General features: G+C 29.8%; 1 protein-coding gene across 1 annotated transcript; it reads right to left on the bottom strand.

The window, feature by feature from the left end:
• Nucleotides 1-1331: 1331 nt before the first annotated feature.
• Nucleotides 1332-5232, bottom strand: LOC145617159 (uncharacterized). The gene is made up of 7 exons (XM_081671845.1): nt 4882-5232; nt 3418-4246; nt 2610-2766; nt 2360-2521; nt 2161-2268; nt 2000-2068; nt 1332-1866 (listed from the first exon to the last, which is right to left on the bottom strand). Exons 1-7 carry the CDS (start codon nt 5021-5023, stop codon nt 1630-1632), a joined length of 1704 nt encoding a protein of 567 aa, XP_081527971.1. The 5' UTR covers nt 5024-5232; the 3' UTR covers nt 1332-1629.
• Nucleotides 5233-20143: the final 14911 nt, after the last annotated feature.

The raw sequence follows: 20143 nt of genomic DNA, 5'->3' as shown, positions 1-20143 counted from the left end.
ATATACCATGTTATACTCACTTTAACTTCATTTTGATTTATTGGCTTCCACATTTCCATTTTTAACTCTTACTTGCTCCATATCCATTACCAAGTAATGTAACTCCGTTTCTTTTCTATATTATTTATCATTTCTCTATTGCATGGATTTGATTCATGTTATTTAATCATTTTTATTTGACTATCTCACAATAGCAATGGTATCTATTTTTGTTTTGAAAGATCAATGGCTATCAATTACCCCGTCATAAGTGAGAAATGTAAGATATTAGGATATATTCAACATGATTGTAAAATAATTTCTTAATATCCTCTCAAGTAGACGTCTATTCCTTCTAAATTTTATCATTTAATATATTTTCTTTGATAATCAAGGAGATAATTATCAAGATAAGTTAATACTTGGCCCTTCACTTATCACATTAGCCTTGTGATAACTATCTTCAACTTCTCTCCCCCACCATTTTTATAATTAATTGATCAAATTTTCCATTTTAATTCAAATCTCAATTCAAGGTCTCCATAAGAAAACGATTAATAATGAACAATGTCTAAATCTCATGTGAGACTAGTGCACAATATTTATATAGTGAAATCAACCTACTTTGTATGAAATTATTCCATTTAACATGAGATTATTTTTGATGTGAAACAAATCATTATAAATTAGAGTTTTTAAAAGGGCCACTGAAATACATTTAAGGGTAACTTAGACACAGTCACTTGCTATTTGTAAAATGGTTTTAATTTGTGATGAATTGTATTCTTATGTCTTTGCATAATAAGCATATTTTTGTTGATAAATTTATTAGCCTAGCATAGCCTAGATTAAATTAATACTTGTAGTTGTCTTTCAAATATTTTTGAGGCAGTCTATCTTGACTTGATTTGATATCAACATCAACATCCTAGTTAGTATTTTCTGCACTAATTTAAGCACAAATTGAGGATTTGTATAAATACTTATTTCTTTCCAAATAAGTTAATTTTCCACATAACAGGCTTTAATTATTTATAAGCTATAAACACCAAAAAAAAAAAAAAAAAAATTATCTATAAGCTATGACACACTACAAGAATAAGTATTACAGTACTTAAATAACAATCGCTAATATGTATAGCATGTTACACTTGTTTGTACAAAATATATCTCGTACTAGTTCTTCATGGTTAATACTCGTATGTAACAAGATTAAACTTACCTGTAAAAAATACTTCATACAAAATAAATTCACAAATATTTATTTATTTTAATACATTATTCTTGCTTAGAAATTTTATTTATAAATTCAAATGCAAATTGTGTAATAAAAAAATTGCTGCTCAACTCTATTTTCCAAATGTCTACTTCAATTTAATTTTATTAAAGGTAATATCATTTGTGATCCTGTAAAACTGTTAAGACTAGCACAAGAAAAGCAAGTGCAGCAGATTCTGTACTGCAAAAGAACTTAAGAGCAGCATCGACTGAACCACAGATAACCAGCAGACTAACAGAGGATAACTGTTAAAAACATTTGACTTTTTCTAAAGTATAATGTTTAAGCCAAAAGCCTAAGGATTCTAAAAACCAGCTAAAGAGGACTAATATTGCTGTCTCAATTGGTCTACCAACTAGGAAGAATGATAACTAAGTAGAGTGTTTCACAGGAGTAGGAAGAGTAGCACCCAGGACAGGAAAATCTTTGTCAGTTGGAATGCGCGGGCGCCTAGAAGCAGGAGCACGTGCAGGTGTGCGTCCAGCAGCATCACTGTTAGTCCGGTCGTTGAAGCTACCTTGCTCACCACGACCTCCACGCCCTTGCCCCCTTCCACCAGAACTCCGACGATGGAAAGTTTGCTTGAAGATTTCATGTACCTCGACAGCCTGCTCAATAAATAAAAGACAACTATGAATCTAAAGATAGAACACTCAGCAGGAAGGCAAGTTACAAGAATCATTGACCAACAGCTACGAAGAATGCAAAAACAGACAATCAATCTCACTAACTTGTACATACCACAAATTTACGGCTCTTTTCCTTCTTCTCAAGGCTTCCATCGTTCTGCAGCTTTTCCTGCTCAGATATCTGACATACAAATTTAAGAAACATTCATTATTAAAGATCTAGATTAAGCCATACAAGTAATTAAGTTCTGAACTATCAAAACACCAACTCACCAGATTTACATCACTCTCAGTAACCTCTCCATTGTCTTCTGTCTTTGAAGTCTCTGTTGCTTGATTCTTGGGACTATTTTTCTTCTTTTGCTTGTCCTTAGCAGATTTCTACATAACATTTTATATAACAACTACTCAAAACTGAACTCCAAATCCCCACAAATGGATACCGAAACCAAAATGAGAATTAAACACTCACCCATATCTCATCGATAGCAACAGGCTTTTTCTCAATCACTCGCATTCCCTCCAATTCCTTGTCAATAGCCACTTTCCTCAATTCTGTCTTCTGCGAATTCAGCGCCTGTTTCTTCTCAAAGAGCAGTTTTTCATATTGATCCAGAGTCATGAGTGCAGCTTCCTAAAGAACAGTAATTGTGAAAGAGGAAGATTGATTAGTCTTTAAGCCAAAGAAACATGCCATCTTACTGAGGTACCAGAACATATACCTTCATTTCCTCTTTCTTTTTAAGCTCAAGCTCGGTTTTCTTTTTCTGCTCTTCTGTATCCTCCTTTGGGACTCGAGTATCTTCAGAGACCTCTTCAGTAATGTTATGTTCTTCAATTTCTGCAGCTTTTGAGGCTTCCCAATCCATTTCAGCATCACTGTTGAACCATTTAAACAAATAAACAAAAATGAATGCATAACTTCTTGACTACTGATTAATAAAGAATTTAATGAACTGAAAAGTTAGGAATAAAATCTCAGTTTCACCATATCCTAAATGAATATATGAAATGATTAGTACTTATATACTAAATGCAAATACTCTAGACACGAGAGGATGATAAAATGTTTGTGCTTGCATGCACTGAGATGCGTGATAACAAGATCAATCTGATCCTCAAGAAATATAAAGATGTAAGACTGCTTCACTCTCTCCCTACTCTATCTTTCAGTTGTGACCACTAACTCTTCCTCTCTTAAATACAATAGTCTTCTAATCTAAGAATATATTTTCTTCTGCGTATTGAGATATCTCCCTCAAACAATAAGATTGCAGAGAAGCACACTAAACCAGTCATACATATCCCTGGTATATAATTTAAATACTACTTGTATAATATACCAGCATACATATGCAAAAATACCTTGACTTACGACCATCAAGGTAATTATGATCATGAACCTCTATACTTGAAACATATGAATAGAAGCAAATAACTCGGAGCATAATGACATAAGAACCTCAATGACAAGCAGCATGCAGAAAACACAGTGACAAAAGATCTTCGTAAAAATCCTTAGTTACTTACCCTCCAGAACCATTGATATGTACGGCTCTGAAATCATGCCCATCATCAGTCCTACCTCTTTCCCTGTTTCCACCATAACCTCGCCTCTCACCACCATAATTCCGGTTTCCATTTCTGTATTTCCTATCTTCACCTCCAGCTCTATTGTCTTCAGTTACATCCACTTCCATACTATGCTGTTCAGAATTGGCATTGTTATCTTGAACCTTATCCTCGTTACCTCTCCTCTCACCATCATAGCCCCGCCTTCCATTCCTGTATCTTCGTCCATCTGCAGCATTATTACCCTGACCTTGATTCACATACCCTCTTCTCTCACCACCATATCTTTGGTTTCCATTTCTGTATTGCCTCTGTCCATCTGCAGCACCATAGTCTTGAACTTGTTCCCCATAACCTCTCTTCTCCTCAACATCGTTCCCATTCTTGTAACCATGCTTATATCCAAAAGCGCGGTCATTATAAGCATAACCCTTCCCTTGACTCTTCGAAACCTCCTGCCACCCAGCATCATCATTTACGGTTTGAATATTACCCCACCCATTTTCGCCACCAGAAGCCTCATTCACATTACCCCACCCATTTTCGCCACCAGAAGCCTCATTTACATTATCCCCCCACCCATTTTCGACACCAGAGTCCTTACTATGGCCTTGACCCCAATCAAGGCTTTTTCCATCTCCAACTGCATACCCACTTCCATAAGAATCTCTACTATGATTCCATTCAAGTCCACCACCTCCCTGAACATCAAAATCCCAACCATTTCCGTTATCATGGCTTCCATCCCAATGACCTTTTCCTTTCCTACTACCACTACCATTGCGGGCTAATACAAGTCAACAAACGCAAGAAGCAAACACATAAATCAGTGATCACCAAAGATTTATCAAATCCCATAGAATTAAGCAATAACTTAACAATCATATAATGCAAAATCTTTGAACTCCATGTAACAAGATTCGTAATCTACTATTGGCCTCAAGCAATTCAAGTCGGAATAATAAATTCAAGACAGCCCTATTTATATAATTTGGGTACAATAATTCGAGTCGGGTCAGTTTTGACATGCCTAATTGAGTAATTGATGTCAATTATACATTTCTAAATAGAATCACTAACAAGAACATCAAATTCTACCATAAAAGGTGAATATCAAATATAATAATAAACAATTATCCTTACAAAGCAAGTACGATTATTAAACAGGAAAACAGCACATTCATATAACTTTTTCCAATTAAACAAATACATTAGTCCTAAACATCATTAAATAAAGCAAACATTTTCCAAAAAAGATCCAAAAAAACAGAATGTAATTTGCCAAATATTAAAGAAACATAACATTATATTAAACCCACAACATTGAATAAATTAAACAATCAATAACATAGTGAGTTATCAAACGTTAAATTTAGCCCTAAAACCCTAAAAAGATCATCAAAAAAATAAAAAGAAAATTACCAAAACCAGAAGTTTCATCCTCTTTATGCGCATGAATCATCGAGTCAACAGCTTTGTTGACAATGCGATTGAAAAGAGCTTCAACGTCATCATCCTCTACGTCGTCGTCGAGTAAAGCGAACGAGTTCACAGACTTCGCCATTGATGACAGAAAAAAGCTTTAAAAACAGAGGTTTTTAAAAAAAAACAAGAAATTTTATTTTTTGAGGGTGTATTATTGAGACATTTGTAAAGAAAACGAAAACCCTAATTTCAATCAGAGTTTTGAAGAAAACCCAGAATCCATAATTGGATTATTTTTCGGAAGAGAAAAAACAGAGGAGAGAGAAAATGGAGGTTTGTGAATGGGGATTGCTTAAGAAGCAAGAGAGTGTGAGAAATTGGAAGAAACGAAGGTTGTGATATTTATAGTGGGGTTGATGATTTACTGTTGATGGAAATGAAAATGACCTAGGGTTGTGCTAAATCTTTTTTTTTTTTTTTTAACGAGGAAAAAAAAAAGTACTTATTCCTTAAGTTTTCAAAGTAATTTCCTTAAATTGGAAAATAATGGACTTTATAAGAAATACATACATCTAGCCCATTTCTCAATTAGTCCACAATGAAAATTAAAATGCATACTAAACGAAGGGCCTGTTCATATTTACTGAACTGATTGGAGCTGAACTGAACTGAATTGATTGGAACTGAACTGAACTAAGCTGAAATGAATATTTTATGAGAGAGGGAAATTAAGAGCTGAACTGAACTGAACTGAACTGATTGGAGCTGAACTGAACTGAACTAAACTGATTGGAGCTGAACTGAACTGAACTGAAAATAAGTAAATATGAACAGGCCCGAAGTCTTCATTTGGATTTCTTAAGCTAATTGTCTTTCCTCATATTATTGCACAAATGTATTTTTTTTTTTCTTAAGCTAATTGTCTTTGATTTTCAAGTTTATTTGAGGGTATCATAATAGACTAACAGGGTATTGAACGAAAGATTTGGTAAATTATATGAGTAGTGATTAATAATTTTACTTTTTTTAAGCAATGCTTAAATATGTTAAGTTAGGTTTTAAAAAAAAAATGTTAGGTTAATTATTAGCAATGTTCAATCAACAACTTGCTTTTAGAGGTATTAAATGATAATGTAATAACATAAGTAAATTTGGTCATATATAGTAATTTAGGGTGCAATAGTGAATGCCTAATTTTCTAAAAGGCAATCTATATTTTAACATTTGAATTGTACTAATTCTTGTGTGTAAGCATTCTAACTCATTCTTTATCAACCACCAATGCAAAAAGTAAAATTAACTACTCAAATCTAGTATTCAAGGTTGAATCTACTCGATTTACTTAAACACAATCTTAATCAAATTTATCAGTGTTAAATAACCATGACATCATATGATTCATATTTTTAGTGTGACCACGTGAGGAATAAAAATCCAAGCTTCCTATAGATAAAATCAAGTTACACTAATACAAAATTTGGAAAACGTACCGCTAATAAAAGTCCCATTATGTCTACAACGGGTTTATTGAAGTATGAGATCTAACAACAGAGGTTACAGCCTAACAAGTCTCTAATGTGTACAAAGGCCCAATATCTTGTTGAAGAAAACTACAAAGAAAGATAGAAACCCGTTGTCCAACTTAACGCATCTCTAACGTACACTAGCTAATGCATGGTTCGTGCAGGCGGATGCACGATCCACATGGTGCATCTTTTAAAAAAAAAAAGCGGAAAGAACATTGCATAGAAATATAAAGAACATTTAGTTTAAGTGAAAAGAACATATTATAGAATTGTAAAAAACATTGTATAGAAATGTAAAGAACATTCAGTTAAAGTGCAAAAAACATGTTATAAAATTGTAATTAACATAATGTGCAGTTAAACAATGTTCTTTATCTTCATGTTCTTTGATTATCAGAATAATGTACTTTTATTTGTGACATATGTTAATTGTTTATTTTGAAATATTATTTGAATTTTGTCTTTAGATTATGGTGGTTGAATAAAAATAATGTTCATTACAATATATTATCATTAGAGGCGATAAAAAAATTCGGGTCGGGCTGGGCCTTAACATAATATCTCGTGTCAAGCCGGGAAAATGTAGTGGGCTTTTTGGGTTTTTTTCGGGCCGAGTTTGGATTTTTTTAACTAAAAATACATTTTTTCTAAACCCGCCCTATTTTCGGGCTGGATCAGGCCGGGCCGGGTCGGGTCGGGCCAAAGTCGATCACCTCTAATTATCATGTTTTTAATTAATATTACGGATGTTCTTTAGATATACATATAAAGAACATGAAGTTGGATGTTTTTTTTAACAAAATAGGTATATGTTCTTTATAAACAACTATATGTTCATTACAGTACAACTATATGTGATGTTCATTATGAAATAGCTATATGTTCTTTACAAAACAAATGTATGTTCTTTACTGAACAACGGAATGTTCATTCCGCGTTTTTAAAGAGAAAACGGATGTACGGAGCATCGCGCATCCGCCTCAATAGAAAAAATTTCAAAGTCCCACTACTATTGTTAGACTCTCTTACCTAATCAAATTATATTTTTGGTAATTTTTGCACGCATAAAATGGTAAATACTCTGTATATAAGAACACATACACTTTGTTTGGATAGGAAGAAATGGAAGGAAAAGAAGAGAAGAGAAGAGAAATGGAGGGGGACAAAATCTCTTGTTTGAGTAAAAGATTGGGGGAAGGAAAGGGAAGGAGAGGGAGGGATCCATTTTCCCTCTCTCTATAATAACCATAATCTCTCCAAAATTGGAGAGATTTGGAGGGAAAATGGAGCTCACCTCTCCCTCCCTTTCTTTTCCCTTCCCTTCCTCCATTTTCCCTCTCTTTCTTTTCCTTCCTTCTTTGCTATCCAAACAAAGCGATAATGTGAATTTTACGCTTTAAACTAGATAAGCTGGTAAAAGTGTTTATTTAAGGTTTCTGTTTCATTGTATTCAATCGTCCAAGGCCAAACAATTGGACAATTGCTCACAGGAAGACCTTATACCCAAAACCCCCACTTGCTGATTGAGTTTGTTTTTTTTTTTTTTTTTTTTTTTTTCAAAAAAAAAAACAGTCGAACTCGGTTGTCAGTGGGCTGTAAGTCCGTAACACTCCACGTTAACCCAGTATCCAATACTACATCAATGCAATTTTTAGCCCAAATAAATTTAGCCCATCGATTATAGTGCATAGAAACTTGAAAGAGGGGGGGGGGGGGGGGGGGGTTTACAGGGGGGTTCTAAGTTAAATGGGTTGGGATTGGGAAATATCAAAATTAACGCATTGCTTCGTGTCATTTGACTCGTTTAATCAAACGTGTCGTAAACCCTTAATACTAAATCAATTTTTTTAAAAAAAGATCTAGAAATATAGAGGTGTATTTCTTATGAAAAATTAATTCGGTAAAAAATGGTACGTTATGCTATAAAATGGTAAGAATACATCATTTTGAGATACGCACACAAAAAGAATACAAGCACCGAAGCACATAATATTATTCCCCGTTCCATTCGCTTTATTTGTGCTGAATTGGATTATTTTAATTGATCTGAAATTAATTTTATTGAACTGAAATTATTTTTGCTGAACTGAAATTATTTTTACTGATTTTCTATTATATTTCTTCTTTATGTTTACTGATTTTTACTGAACCGAAATTATTTTTGCTGAACTGAAATTATTTTTATTGAACTGAAATTAATGTTACTGAACTGAAACTATTTTTACAAAATATTACTACGTATTTTTTAAGGTAAAGTGAACAGTGCAAAATAATGAGAGTGAGGGATAGCTCAAGTGGTTAGAGATTCCCTCCAGTTTCAGGTGATTCTTCCCCAATTTTAAATCCGACTTAAAGAATTGCAGCTGGTCATCTTTAGCCCACAAGGCCACAAGACAAGACTTAAAATTCTGGGCTAAAGCCCAATCAGATCAATCCCCTAACACTTGAGCTCAAAATGGGTCATTATAGCCCGACCAATAATCTACTCTTAAATATATTGAGTATTTTTTTTTTTAAAGACTAGAGACCAATAGTAGTTGATTAGTTTCATTTCGTCAATCATTAATATAAGATAGTGCTTTCATTAGTGGTTAATAGATTGTGGTAATATTTGTGAAAAGCTATTGGATCCAACAATTTTGTGTCTAAAGGGTGCACTTTGTATATATTTTTCCAAAATATTCACTACCTTAATGTATGATAAACAGTTAAATACACCATACATGTCAATATGTCATACATTTGCTTTTGCTATAGTCAAGATTGCCAATCATAAATCACAATTTAATTAATTGTAACTCTTCAACAAGCTAACAATTAAAAATCCAACCAATGTCCACTAATTATCAAGATTGTTGACCATGATTCAAATAATTTGAAAAATATATAAATAAAGCACTCATAATGTTTTTTTTTTTCCATTCATTTTCAAATTTCAAATGTTGTATGTTATGACTTATATACTACATAGTGAACTTAAATGTAATCGTATACGAACAAGGTAGGTTGATTTTAGTGTTAAATAAAACTTGAAACTTTGTAACAAATAATAAAACTAACTTCGTCAAACCAAACAATGCAAGACCAGTCATATTGGCTTATACTTATCTTTTTTTTTTTTTTTTGAGGGAATAAAAAAAAAACTTAACTTTTTTTTTTTTATTTATTATATTTTTTTTATAAGTTTAAATAAGATAAGTATATTTGCTTATACTTATCTTATTTATACTTAACCCTTTTTTTTTTTTGGATTTATCTTATGATACTTCTTATAATACGAACTCGTCATATCTTATAGTTGTACAAAGTATTATTTTACTTTATTTTCAATGTACTAAATGTTATATATATGAGTGTTTATATACTTATTACTTTTTTTATAATAAGTTCAAATAAGTTAAACGAAATAGTTACTATTTCTATCCCATTTTATCATTTGCGCCGCTACTTAAGTGTATAAAATAATAAATCAAAAAGAACCGACCAATATTATTTAATCTCCCTAGATCTTAAAAGAAAACATAAGATAAGAACAAAGTAGTACAAGTGTTAATCAAGAGAGAAGACAAAGAACACTAATTAATTTAACTACAAAAAGGAAGATGTAAAAAGCCAAAGACAAAGAAAAGCAGTTCACCAGCATCACCACTGACGATTGTACTAATAATTCCTTAAACCATTCTCTTAATGAATTATTAATTTAATTAATTTCAGAGATAAGACAATAACAACTTGTCAGTTAATTATGTAATTATGCTGTATTATACTAATAATTAATTAACAAGGTTGAAGAGTAGTTTATGTTGTACGTGTAGTGTTAAGTTGTAGACAAAAGTTACAGAACTATTTGGAACAAACATTAGTGTATTCTTCACAATATAAGCATCATATATAATAACTAATATATAAAGCTAAACTTTTAGCCAGGCGACGAGATATCGACACTTGGCGTTCCAACTTTTCGCCAAGTGTCGCGCCACATAGGATAGAGTTATATAGAATTCAATTTGTAGGATAAAAAAAGTTAATTTAGAATTCTATTTTCAATCAAATTTGGATAGAATTTTAGGATAAAATTGTTAATTTAGAGTTTTATTTTTGATAAAGTACTAATATTTCATATACAAATTAAATTATAATTTTATTAAAAAAAATTATAACACTCATAAATTATCATATAAATTTATTTTTTGTATCATATTTTTTTTGGAGCGAAGGAATTAGCACCACATCCATTATTTATAATATATTCTAATCAATTTAAATATACTTTACAATCTAATATAATTTTATTACTCTATGTAGACCTTTCAATCGGGTCGGGTCACGAGTCATTTCGGACAGGGTCATTATTTCAGGTTACGGGTCAAGAAATGTTTAAATCATCATAAAAACACATCAATTTCTAACTAATTTTGTATCAATGATATGTTTTAAAATTTGACATATAGATTAAAAATTTATCTTAAAATTCAATAAACAACCCGGGCATCGCACGGGCACGAAATAGCGACACTTGGCGTTCCAATTTTTCGCCAAGTGTCGCGCCACGTAGGATAAAGTTATATAAAATTCAATTTGTAGGATAAAAAAATTAATTTAGAATTCTATTTTCAATCAAATTTGGATAGAATTTTAGGATAAAATTGTTAATTTAGAGTTTTATTTTCAATAAAGTACTAATATTTCGTATGTATAAATTAGATTATAATTTTATTTAAAAAAAATTATGACTCATAAATTATCATATAAATTTATTTTTTTTATCATAGTATTTTTTTGGAGCTAAGGAATTAGCTCAAAATGCACCACATCCATTATTTATAATATATTCTAATCAATTAAAACAATATACTTTACAATCTAATATAATTTTATTACTGTGTATAGACCTATCAATCGGGTCGGGTCACGAGTCATTTCGAACAGGGTCATTATTTCAGGTTACAAGTCAAGAAATGTTTTTCACCAATGTTATTATTATTAGTCATTACATGCCTACTATATAGTTTAAATCATCACAAAAACTCATCAATTCCTAACTAATTTTGTATCAATGATATATTTTAAATTTTGACATATAGATTAAAAATTTATCTTAAAATTAATAAACAACCCGGGCATTGCACGGGCACAAAACTAGTATAGTATAAAAGACATCTAAGAAACAATTATTAATTTTAATTTGACAAAAGAAATATTATATTCGGCGTACAATAATTAGAACGAAAGTACGTACCACCCCCTACGATAATAAAGTAATTAAGACATAATTATAAAATTAATTAGCTTAATTATATAGCCTGAGTAACACCTCTTATGTTGGAAGTATGTCCTAAAAATCCCACCAAGTTCTTTTAAATAAATTTAGTTTAATGTTTTAACATGATGAAACATACATTAGCCTTTGTCACACGGGCACCCAATCAAAAGGCTATTGGTTAAGGTTGAATTATTTGTTTATTTTTTGATAAGTAGTATTCCTATTTTTCAAATGGAAAAGAGAATAATCCATATCATAATGACTAATGAGACTAATGAGAGCCATCAAAATCACATATTGTTGGATAATACACTTCCAAATGTTTTTGAATTGTATTTGAATATTTCATCATCGGTTTGTCTCCTACAAACAACCCATCACATTTTATGAACTTTGACAACGATGATAACTTTTATTTAAGCCTAAACCTAAAGCATGTTTGATTTCTAATTTTGAAGCATTACATAAAGTTATAAACCCCCTTGATTTTAAAAGGCCATGTTTGGTGAATAACTTAAAGCTGAAAGGTGAAGCTGATTATGTTAGCTGATTGTATTAACTGATTTGACTAACTTATTTTATTAGATGATTGCATAAAAGTGTTTGGTAAAAAGCTGATAGCTTAAAGTTGATTGAGTATGTGAAATGACCAATAAGCTAAGTGTGCATAGGTATTTAGGTATAATTTAAAATTAAATGGGGGTATAAGTGTCATTTTACCATAAACTAATGAATAACCTAATTGAAAAAGCTCCTAAAAGAAGCTTTTTTAAAAAGAGCTTATTTAGTGGAATAAGCTCTTCAAATAAGCTTCCAACCAAACACCTTAATTTGGCTTATTTAATAGACAATAAACTAATTTTGCTCAAATAAGCTATTTACCAAACATAGCCAAAATTAAATTAATTAGAAGTCATGTTATCCTTAATTGTATGTATGCGAATATTTTTACTATAAATAACAACAAAACACGAATCTTTTTTTAAAAAACACTTCAAATTCCATTAAGAAGTCATATACTTTGTATTCTCACTATACATGAAGTTGTTTAACTAGTAAGTAAAAGTCGTGGATAATCAATACGTGTACTCACTCAAAACAGGTAAGAATAAGAAGAATATCAATTTGAAAAAATGTTATTTGTGCCTCTACAAGAGTACATACACTCGCTCTCTTCCATATACATAAACCGAAAATTTCAAACTTGCTAATGATAAAATTTCAATCCTAAATCAATTGACGACTTGAACATAGGTAGTAGAAGTAGTATGTATTCAACGTTTCAAATCCTAGAATATCTTTCATGTCATATAAACATTATTATGATGGACTTCCCCATCAACTTCAAATAGTTACAAGACCATCAGCCAAAAGTGCCAAAGATACTATGTATCAATTTAAGTGTGGTGCCCCATTATTCATGCAATTGAGGAATCATCCCAATATTTATTAGTAGTAGGACTACGTACGTACCACTAAAGACACAATCACACAAATTTAGATAAGGTGTATGTTTCAACCTTTTCAATATATTTTCATTAAATCTAAAAATTAAAGGACCATCCACTTATAAAAAATCATTTCACTAGTGTTTATTATTTATAATTTTATATATTTTATGTATCTATATTTTTTTTTTTTTAAATACCATATATACGGCCAAATTTTGTTTTATTTCATTCTACTTTGAAAGATACACAATCAATATTCAATTCTTATTATATATAATAATTTGTATCATATATTATATAATATGTGATCTATCTCCATAACATCTTGCTAAGTTTTGGTCTGGGAGAAAGCATTTCTATCACTTTCAGCTTTTATTTATTTCCTTAAAAAGTGAGTAATGGCTAGGTGTGGTGAACTTGTAACTAACTCGATTAAATAATAAATCAAACAATAAAATGCTAAATTTCATTTAATAAACAATTAAACAGTGAGATATGTTGGACACTTATATATAAAAGTATAAAACGATGAAATTGAAGAAGTCTAGTACAATTGACTAACCAAATCTTTTAGTGTACTAAAACTTTCTTAATATATCGACTTGCAAACACTAGCAAACAAAAGTGTCAAATTTGCATGGTTACTAATTATATTACTTAAATTAGGTAGTTGTAGGTTTCGATTTTTTATTGCAATTTTATGATATCTTGGAATATTTCTACCCTCTTTTTATTATGATGAGCTTATTCTATTTGCATGAGAGGAATCATCTTGAGATGGTAGGTTGATTTGGAGTATAATTAAGTTATTATTTACACTTTACATGAAAGATGATAACTTTGATTTTCAATTCCTTGGCCCCTAATTATTAGTTACCATTTTAGTTTAGCTTAATAGAGATATTATATACAATTAAAAATGATGAATATTAGAATTTCGGAGATAGGAAGGAGATAAAAAGAGGGATCGGAGGGAACTAGGGAAGAGAAAGAAAAAAAGGTAATAAGTATTTCGTATAAATTAAAAGAGACATATTACAACTAGAACTAAACGGTAGTTCATGTTCAATATGTTTAATTTTGATATGTAAGAAATGTAAACTAGAATAATGTTTAGAGGAAATAATTTTAATTTATCAATTGGCGCAAATGATAAGATCAAAGAAAACATTTTATGTTCTATTATGACTAAAAGCTAGAGAAAATTAAAATTTAGAAAATTTGTAGAGTACATGCAAGATGCTCCTTTCAGCCATTCTTGAAATACGACTTTAAAACTATCAATAAAACCTTATATTTTTTATATGTAATTAGAAGTAGTCGATGCTAATTTCTTGGTCAAGATAATTACATTTTTCACGTAGATAAACTTCCTTAATTTTCATGCAATGCATATTGTGATATTGATCTATTGATCTATGGTTTTCACGAGTCATTGAACCGTGTGACCAAACAACAAACTTAAAGCTTTCATAAGTAGTTATCAAACAATAAAAAGCTTTCATGATTGTTATCAAACAATTAGATAAAGACTAAAGTAGCCTATCTAATAACTTTTTCAATCTAATCTATATGTATTAACCCAGTTAGGGTATCAATCCGAGCTACACACTGATCTCCTATACTATAATAGTGTGTGGATGTTTATACCCTTAATTTTTATTTTTACATATTTTCCTTCATTAATGTTACCAACAACTAAAGTTATGACATAAAATCAAACTGAAAAAGATTTCCGAACATGACGCGCTATGTCCGTGCATTAGCTACCCTAATGACTTTAAAACTATAAATAAAGATTTTGATGCAATGCATATTAATCTTATAACTTTAATTAGAAGTAGTGGATGCCAATTAATTTCTTTCTCTCTTATGGTCAAAATAATTACATTTTCAATCAAACAATACAAAGCTTTGGTGATATATAAATGTCAAACAATTACATAAACATCCAAGTAACCTATCTAAGTTTTTCAATCACTATTGTACGTAACAACTAAGGGCATCATCTGAGTCACACGCTACACTAATTTCCTACTCTAGCTATCTATGTTAACCAATATAATCACCACATATGTAGCATGTACTAGGCCACCTCTCAAGCCAACCCAACCCCCCTAGCCCATCCTACAGGCCAGCCATCTATCTATCTATCTATATATTATACTGAAAGACAAGCGCCTCAATGTGAGGATGACAAATGTCACTCTCTCATTGGCTTATCTTATGTATAAAATATATCTATATAATTACTGTTTACATATTCAAGCATAGTTATTTTTGTTAAACTTCAAACAATAAAAGCAAGTTTCTATACATGCATAGATTTTCATAATTTCCTAACATAAATATTGATTTAATTTTTATAATAAAATATATACTTTCCAATACTACAAATAATCCATAACGTCTTTCCAATCTTTATTTGTAGTCAATTTAGAGAATAATAACTAATTTGTTAAACTTCAAACAATAAAAGCAAGTTTTTATACATGCATAAGATTTTCATGATTTCCTGACATAAATATTGATTTAATTTTTTTATAATAAATATATACTTTCCAATACTACAAATAATCCATAAAGTCTTTCCAATCTTTATTTATAGTCAAGATAAAGAATAATAACTAATTTGAAGCAATATGATTAAAGTGGCATAATTAAGGAAACAAATATTTCGTATTTTGAAAGGCTAATATTTTTTTTTATGAAAATTAAAAATAATCGATAAAATTTAGTTTGACGTCAATCCAATTATGAAATCAATACAAATATTTAAAAATAAAATATTGGGCACCTATTATAAAAGCTACCCTATAATGAATAAAAGTTATTTATGCTTTATTGATAAAAGTTACCCAAAATAGTCTACAAGTTACCCTAAATTCAATTCAAGTAATCGGATGAATACAAAATAGTGTAAAAATTACTTTTATCGTTTGTTGTACGTACAACTTGTACTCTTTGACAAATACTGAATGCTGAGCCGAAATGTTGTCTTGGAAAAAAAATACATAATCTTGAACATAAATTTAATTTTAATCGGCCTTTCATTTTCTATACAATGTCTTTTACAATGACCTTTTGTTTTTCTTGCATAAAAAAAGTGAACCAATAACCAATCTAAACAAGAAGAATAAAAGTTAAATTGAATTAGACATTTGACGGAAAAGGGACAAAATATATTATAACTATTACTCGTGTTTTAAATCGTAATTAATATTCGTAATAACAATGCTATTACTTATGATTTTTTTTTTTTAGAAAAACTAACATTTTGATTTAAAAATCGTGCATTGCTCATGTACTATACTAGATATACAACAATCATGTGCAATAATTTATGTTGTTTTATACATAATAATACTTTTAACTATAATAGTATGTGTATATAATATAATATTTTTTATAATATAAAAAAGTATATGTATATAATATAATATTTTATAACACGTGTCCTCCATACCAAGTGTAGTCCCAATCACCACTACACCAATTGGTTGTTGGTGTAGTGGTGACTGAGACTACATTAGGTAGGGAGGACATGTGTTCGCTCCCCTGCAACAACAATCGGAAAGGAAATGAAACCTAATAATAACCTAGAACTGATCCTCAAATCTGGATTAGCCCAAAGGGTGAACTGGATAGAACACCCAAAACTCAATGCATATATGACGGGAATGAACTTATCCTTTATCTATCTTATACAAAACTCCAAAGTCTAATTTTTTTTTTCAAAATATAATAATAACATTTGTAAATTTTTGTTAATATGAAAGATATAAACCTATAAAAAAATGTATATATAGTTAAATTGTTTAATAACTTATATCGAATGCGTAGTTTTATTAAAATTATTTGCATGTAATCATTAAATGTGTTGGATGTTGTGTAGCTATGCAATGTCCAAAAATTTAGTTGAGCGACTTTGATTTAGTGATTGTACGGTAAAAAGATATTGACTTCGATCTTGAAACCTAATAGTCTAATAAATTCTAAATAGAAAAATCAAAACAAAAGGAAATGAAAATAGTAAATGGCTTTAAATATTGAAATAAACATAACTTTTTAAATCAATTTAGCGAATTCAAGAGACAATTTTAAGGTTTTAAAATTAAATGGGGGAAAATATATATATGTAAAAAGAACATTTTTAGATATATAAATGTCCATGCACTATTATAAGAGTTTTGTTAACCTTTTTAATTAAGGTAGGAATAAATCTTAGTAATATATACTCCGTATATTTTATTTATATAAAATTATCAGTATCCATACCTATATACGAAGTATTTGTGTTGTATACTATATTTAATCAGCTGTTGGTTATATATGTGACTAATATATAATATATATGTTTTGGCACAATGGTTAACTTAGGAAAATATATGTTCTGGTAGGTCAAATATAAGGTTATTATTGTGTCTATAGATTTAATGAGTGCGACGGGTAAATAAAACATGTATATATATTAGATTGATTGTAGCTACTGATGCGGATGGTATGATAAGAAAATTTTAGTTTTTTCTCAATAGGAGATATAAATAATTAAATTAGTCCACTTCTTATATAGCTATGTGGGGTATTATTCAATTATTTTTCAATTAATAAAATAACATTATAAAAAATTAAAAGAAATTCAAATAACATAAAATACTATTCAAATAACGTTCCTTTAATTTTATTTTTCTCAATGGTAATCTTAAGGTTTTTATTTTTCTCAATGGTAATCTGTTTTATTAATTAAAGATTACCATTGATGATTTGTTTTTTTAGTGTTTACCATTGAGAAAAATAGAAACCTTAAGATTACCATTGAGAATTTCCCTTTTTTTTTTTTTGACCATTAGTAACCAAGTCCTTTAATAGTAAATGAATTACCTTTTTTTTTTTTTTTTACCCCCTACGGGTTTAATAATTTGATTTATAAACGAACCGTGCATCGCACGGCACTATGCTAGTTTCTAATATTCAAATACACAAGCATGCACAGCTGACCTAAGCCAAGGAATATTATATAAGTAATCACTGATCATTTATTTATTAAGGAAGAAAACTTGGGTTTTCATAATCACAATTGTAGTAATAATAACTTCCATAATATAATATATATCAAGCAATAAGTAACTTGGACACTTGGTTATGGTATGTGAACCCGACCGGAGCCCGGTTGAACCGGCAAAGAGAAGGAATAAATTGGTACAATTTCTTAATAAAAAAATCAATGAAACATAATATAAACTACGTATTAGCTTGCATCATACTATTTACAGATCTATTTGACTGAATATATCGTGCAGAGCATAACAATACCATGAGATTAACTTATATAGGCAAGAGTAAAATTCATTTAAAAAAATGTATATGATGGTTATATTACATACTACGTACATCATTATTACTTTAATTAGGCCCCTAAATTGACTAATAGTAATTCAAAATAATTGATTTTTATATGATTTGAGCCTTTGACATCGCAATATAATACGAGTGCATGCAAAACTTAGCTTTACCTTATCGAACTTATTTTGATCTAAGCTATTTTAATTTGAACTCGTTAAATTTGAATCATTTGATTGCAATTACTTGGACTTGATTGCAAAATTAATCCTTATTGAAACTTATTATTAGACCTAATTGAAAATTATATGAATTTATCGAACGTAAAATTTATTTTATTAGGTGAAGAGAACACACCTTTTTGCATGCAAAATACCTATTTAATTTGCAATCAAATCTTAATAAAAAAAAAAAACTTACTATTCTTGGATAGCCTTTTTTTTGGGGGGGGGGGGGGGGGGGGGGGGGGATTTAACAAATGTAACAAGTAATTGATATAATAAATAATATGCTTTGACTTTGCATAAGAGGTATATTTCTGTGTAAATGGCCACTTCCTAATTCTTATCGTGCTACATTATATACGAATAATTCTGAATGCCCAACTTATATATTGTCGTTGGTTGAATGATAAAAAAATAATCCTTAATTATTTAGATACTTATAAACTCTTAATAACTTAATGATTAATTTCAAACTACCGAAACAAAAAATCATAAAAATGATTGCATGGTATTTTTCTTGCATTAAAATTGATTATATAATACTTGATCACTAAATATCGCTACATATACTTATATATCTAAGTTGAGATTTATTTCACTTATATATTGTACTTTATACTTGTACTAAAAATAAAAAAATTAGATGATTGTAATTTGTAAACTGTTGGCACCAATAGTTTATGGTTTTGATAATATAGCACGTAATTTATTATGCCATGATATATAGCTTAAAATTAGTAGATAGTAACAATTTGATGATTAGGTACGTGAGTGTTAAAATTAGCTAGTGCTTATGATTTTAGATGGTACACGATAGAACAGCTAGCTAAGGAGTAGTTTCTAAAGTATTCAATTTTATAAGGTTTTATAGTTAACCAACTTTTTCCTCTTTTATGAACAAAAGCAAAATAAGCCAAAATTAGCTTTAACTCTTTTCATATTTTGGAAACTTTGATTGTATTATTACTAAATGTGTATAATATTAATACTATAATGGTATAATGACATATAGTACAGTGTCTACCAAACAAAGCTTGGTGAATTTGGTGGAAACTCGTCATTTTGACTTTAAGGTCACAAGTTCGAGCCTCACTAACTACAAATTGCTTGGGAGTAGGGGGATTCTACCTTACCTCCCCTCTCTACTCTCAAGTGCTGACCTGTTGAGCTGGACTGGCTAAACATGTAAGAGGTGTTGATCAGTAGGGTTTTTCATCTTACCTTAAACAAAAAAAAAAAAAAAAAAAAAAAAAAAAAAAAAGAAAAAAAAAGTACAATGCCTTCTTTGTACTACTCCCTGCGTCTCTTTATTAGAGTCCCCTTTCTAACATTTATAATTTATGCCTTTTCTTAAAGAAAAATAAATAAATTAAAGGTTTGTTCACATTTACTGAACTGAACTGATTAGAGCTAAACTGAACTGATTAGAGCTTAACTGAACTAAACTGAAATTAT

Source organism: Chenopodium album, chromosome 3, assembly GCF_948465745.1.
Source record: "Chenopodium album chromosome 3, dcCheAlbu1.1, whole genome shotgun sequence".
NCBI classification, from domain to species: Eukaryota; Viridiplantae; Streptophyta; class Magnoliopsida; order Caryophyllales; family Amaranthaceae; genus Chenopodium; species Chenopodium album.
Note: the sequence above shows the minus strand (reverse complement) of the source record. Positions and strands in the feature narration are given on the sequence as shown.

Coding starts and splice junctions, on each gene's coding strand:
- LOC145617159 (XM_081671845.1), bottom strand. CDS start 5,023: ATGGCGAAGTCTGTGAACTCGTTCGCTTTACTCGACGACGACGTAGAG. Junction 2,522..2,609: donor AAAAGAAAGAGGAAATGAAG/GTATATGTTCTG, acceptor ACTGTTCTTTAG/GAAGCTGCACTCATGACTCT. Junction 1,867..1,999: donor AAAAGAGCCGTAAATTTGTG/GTATGTACAAGT, acceptor TTTATTGAGCAG/GCTGTCGAGGTACATGAAAT.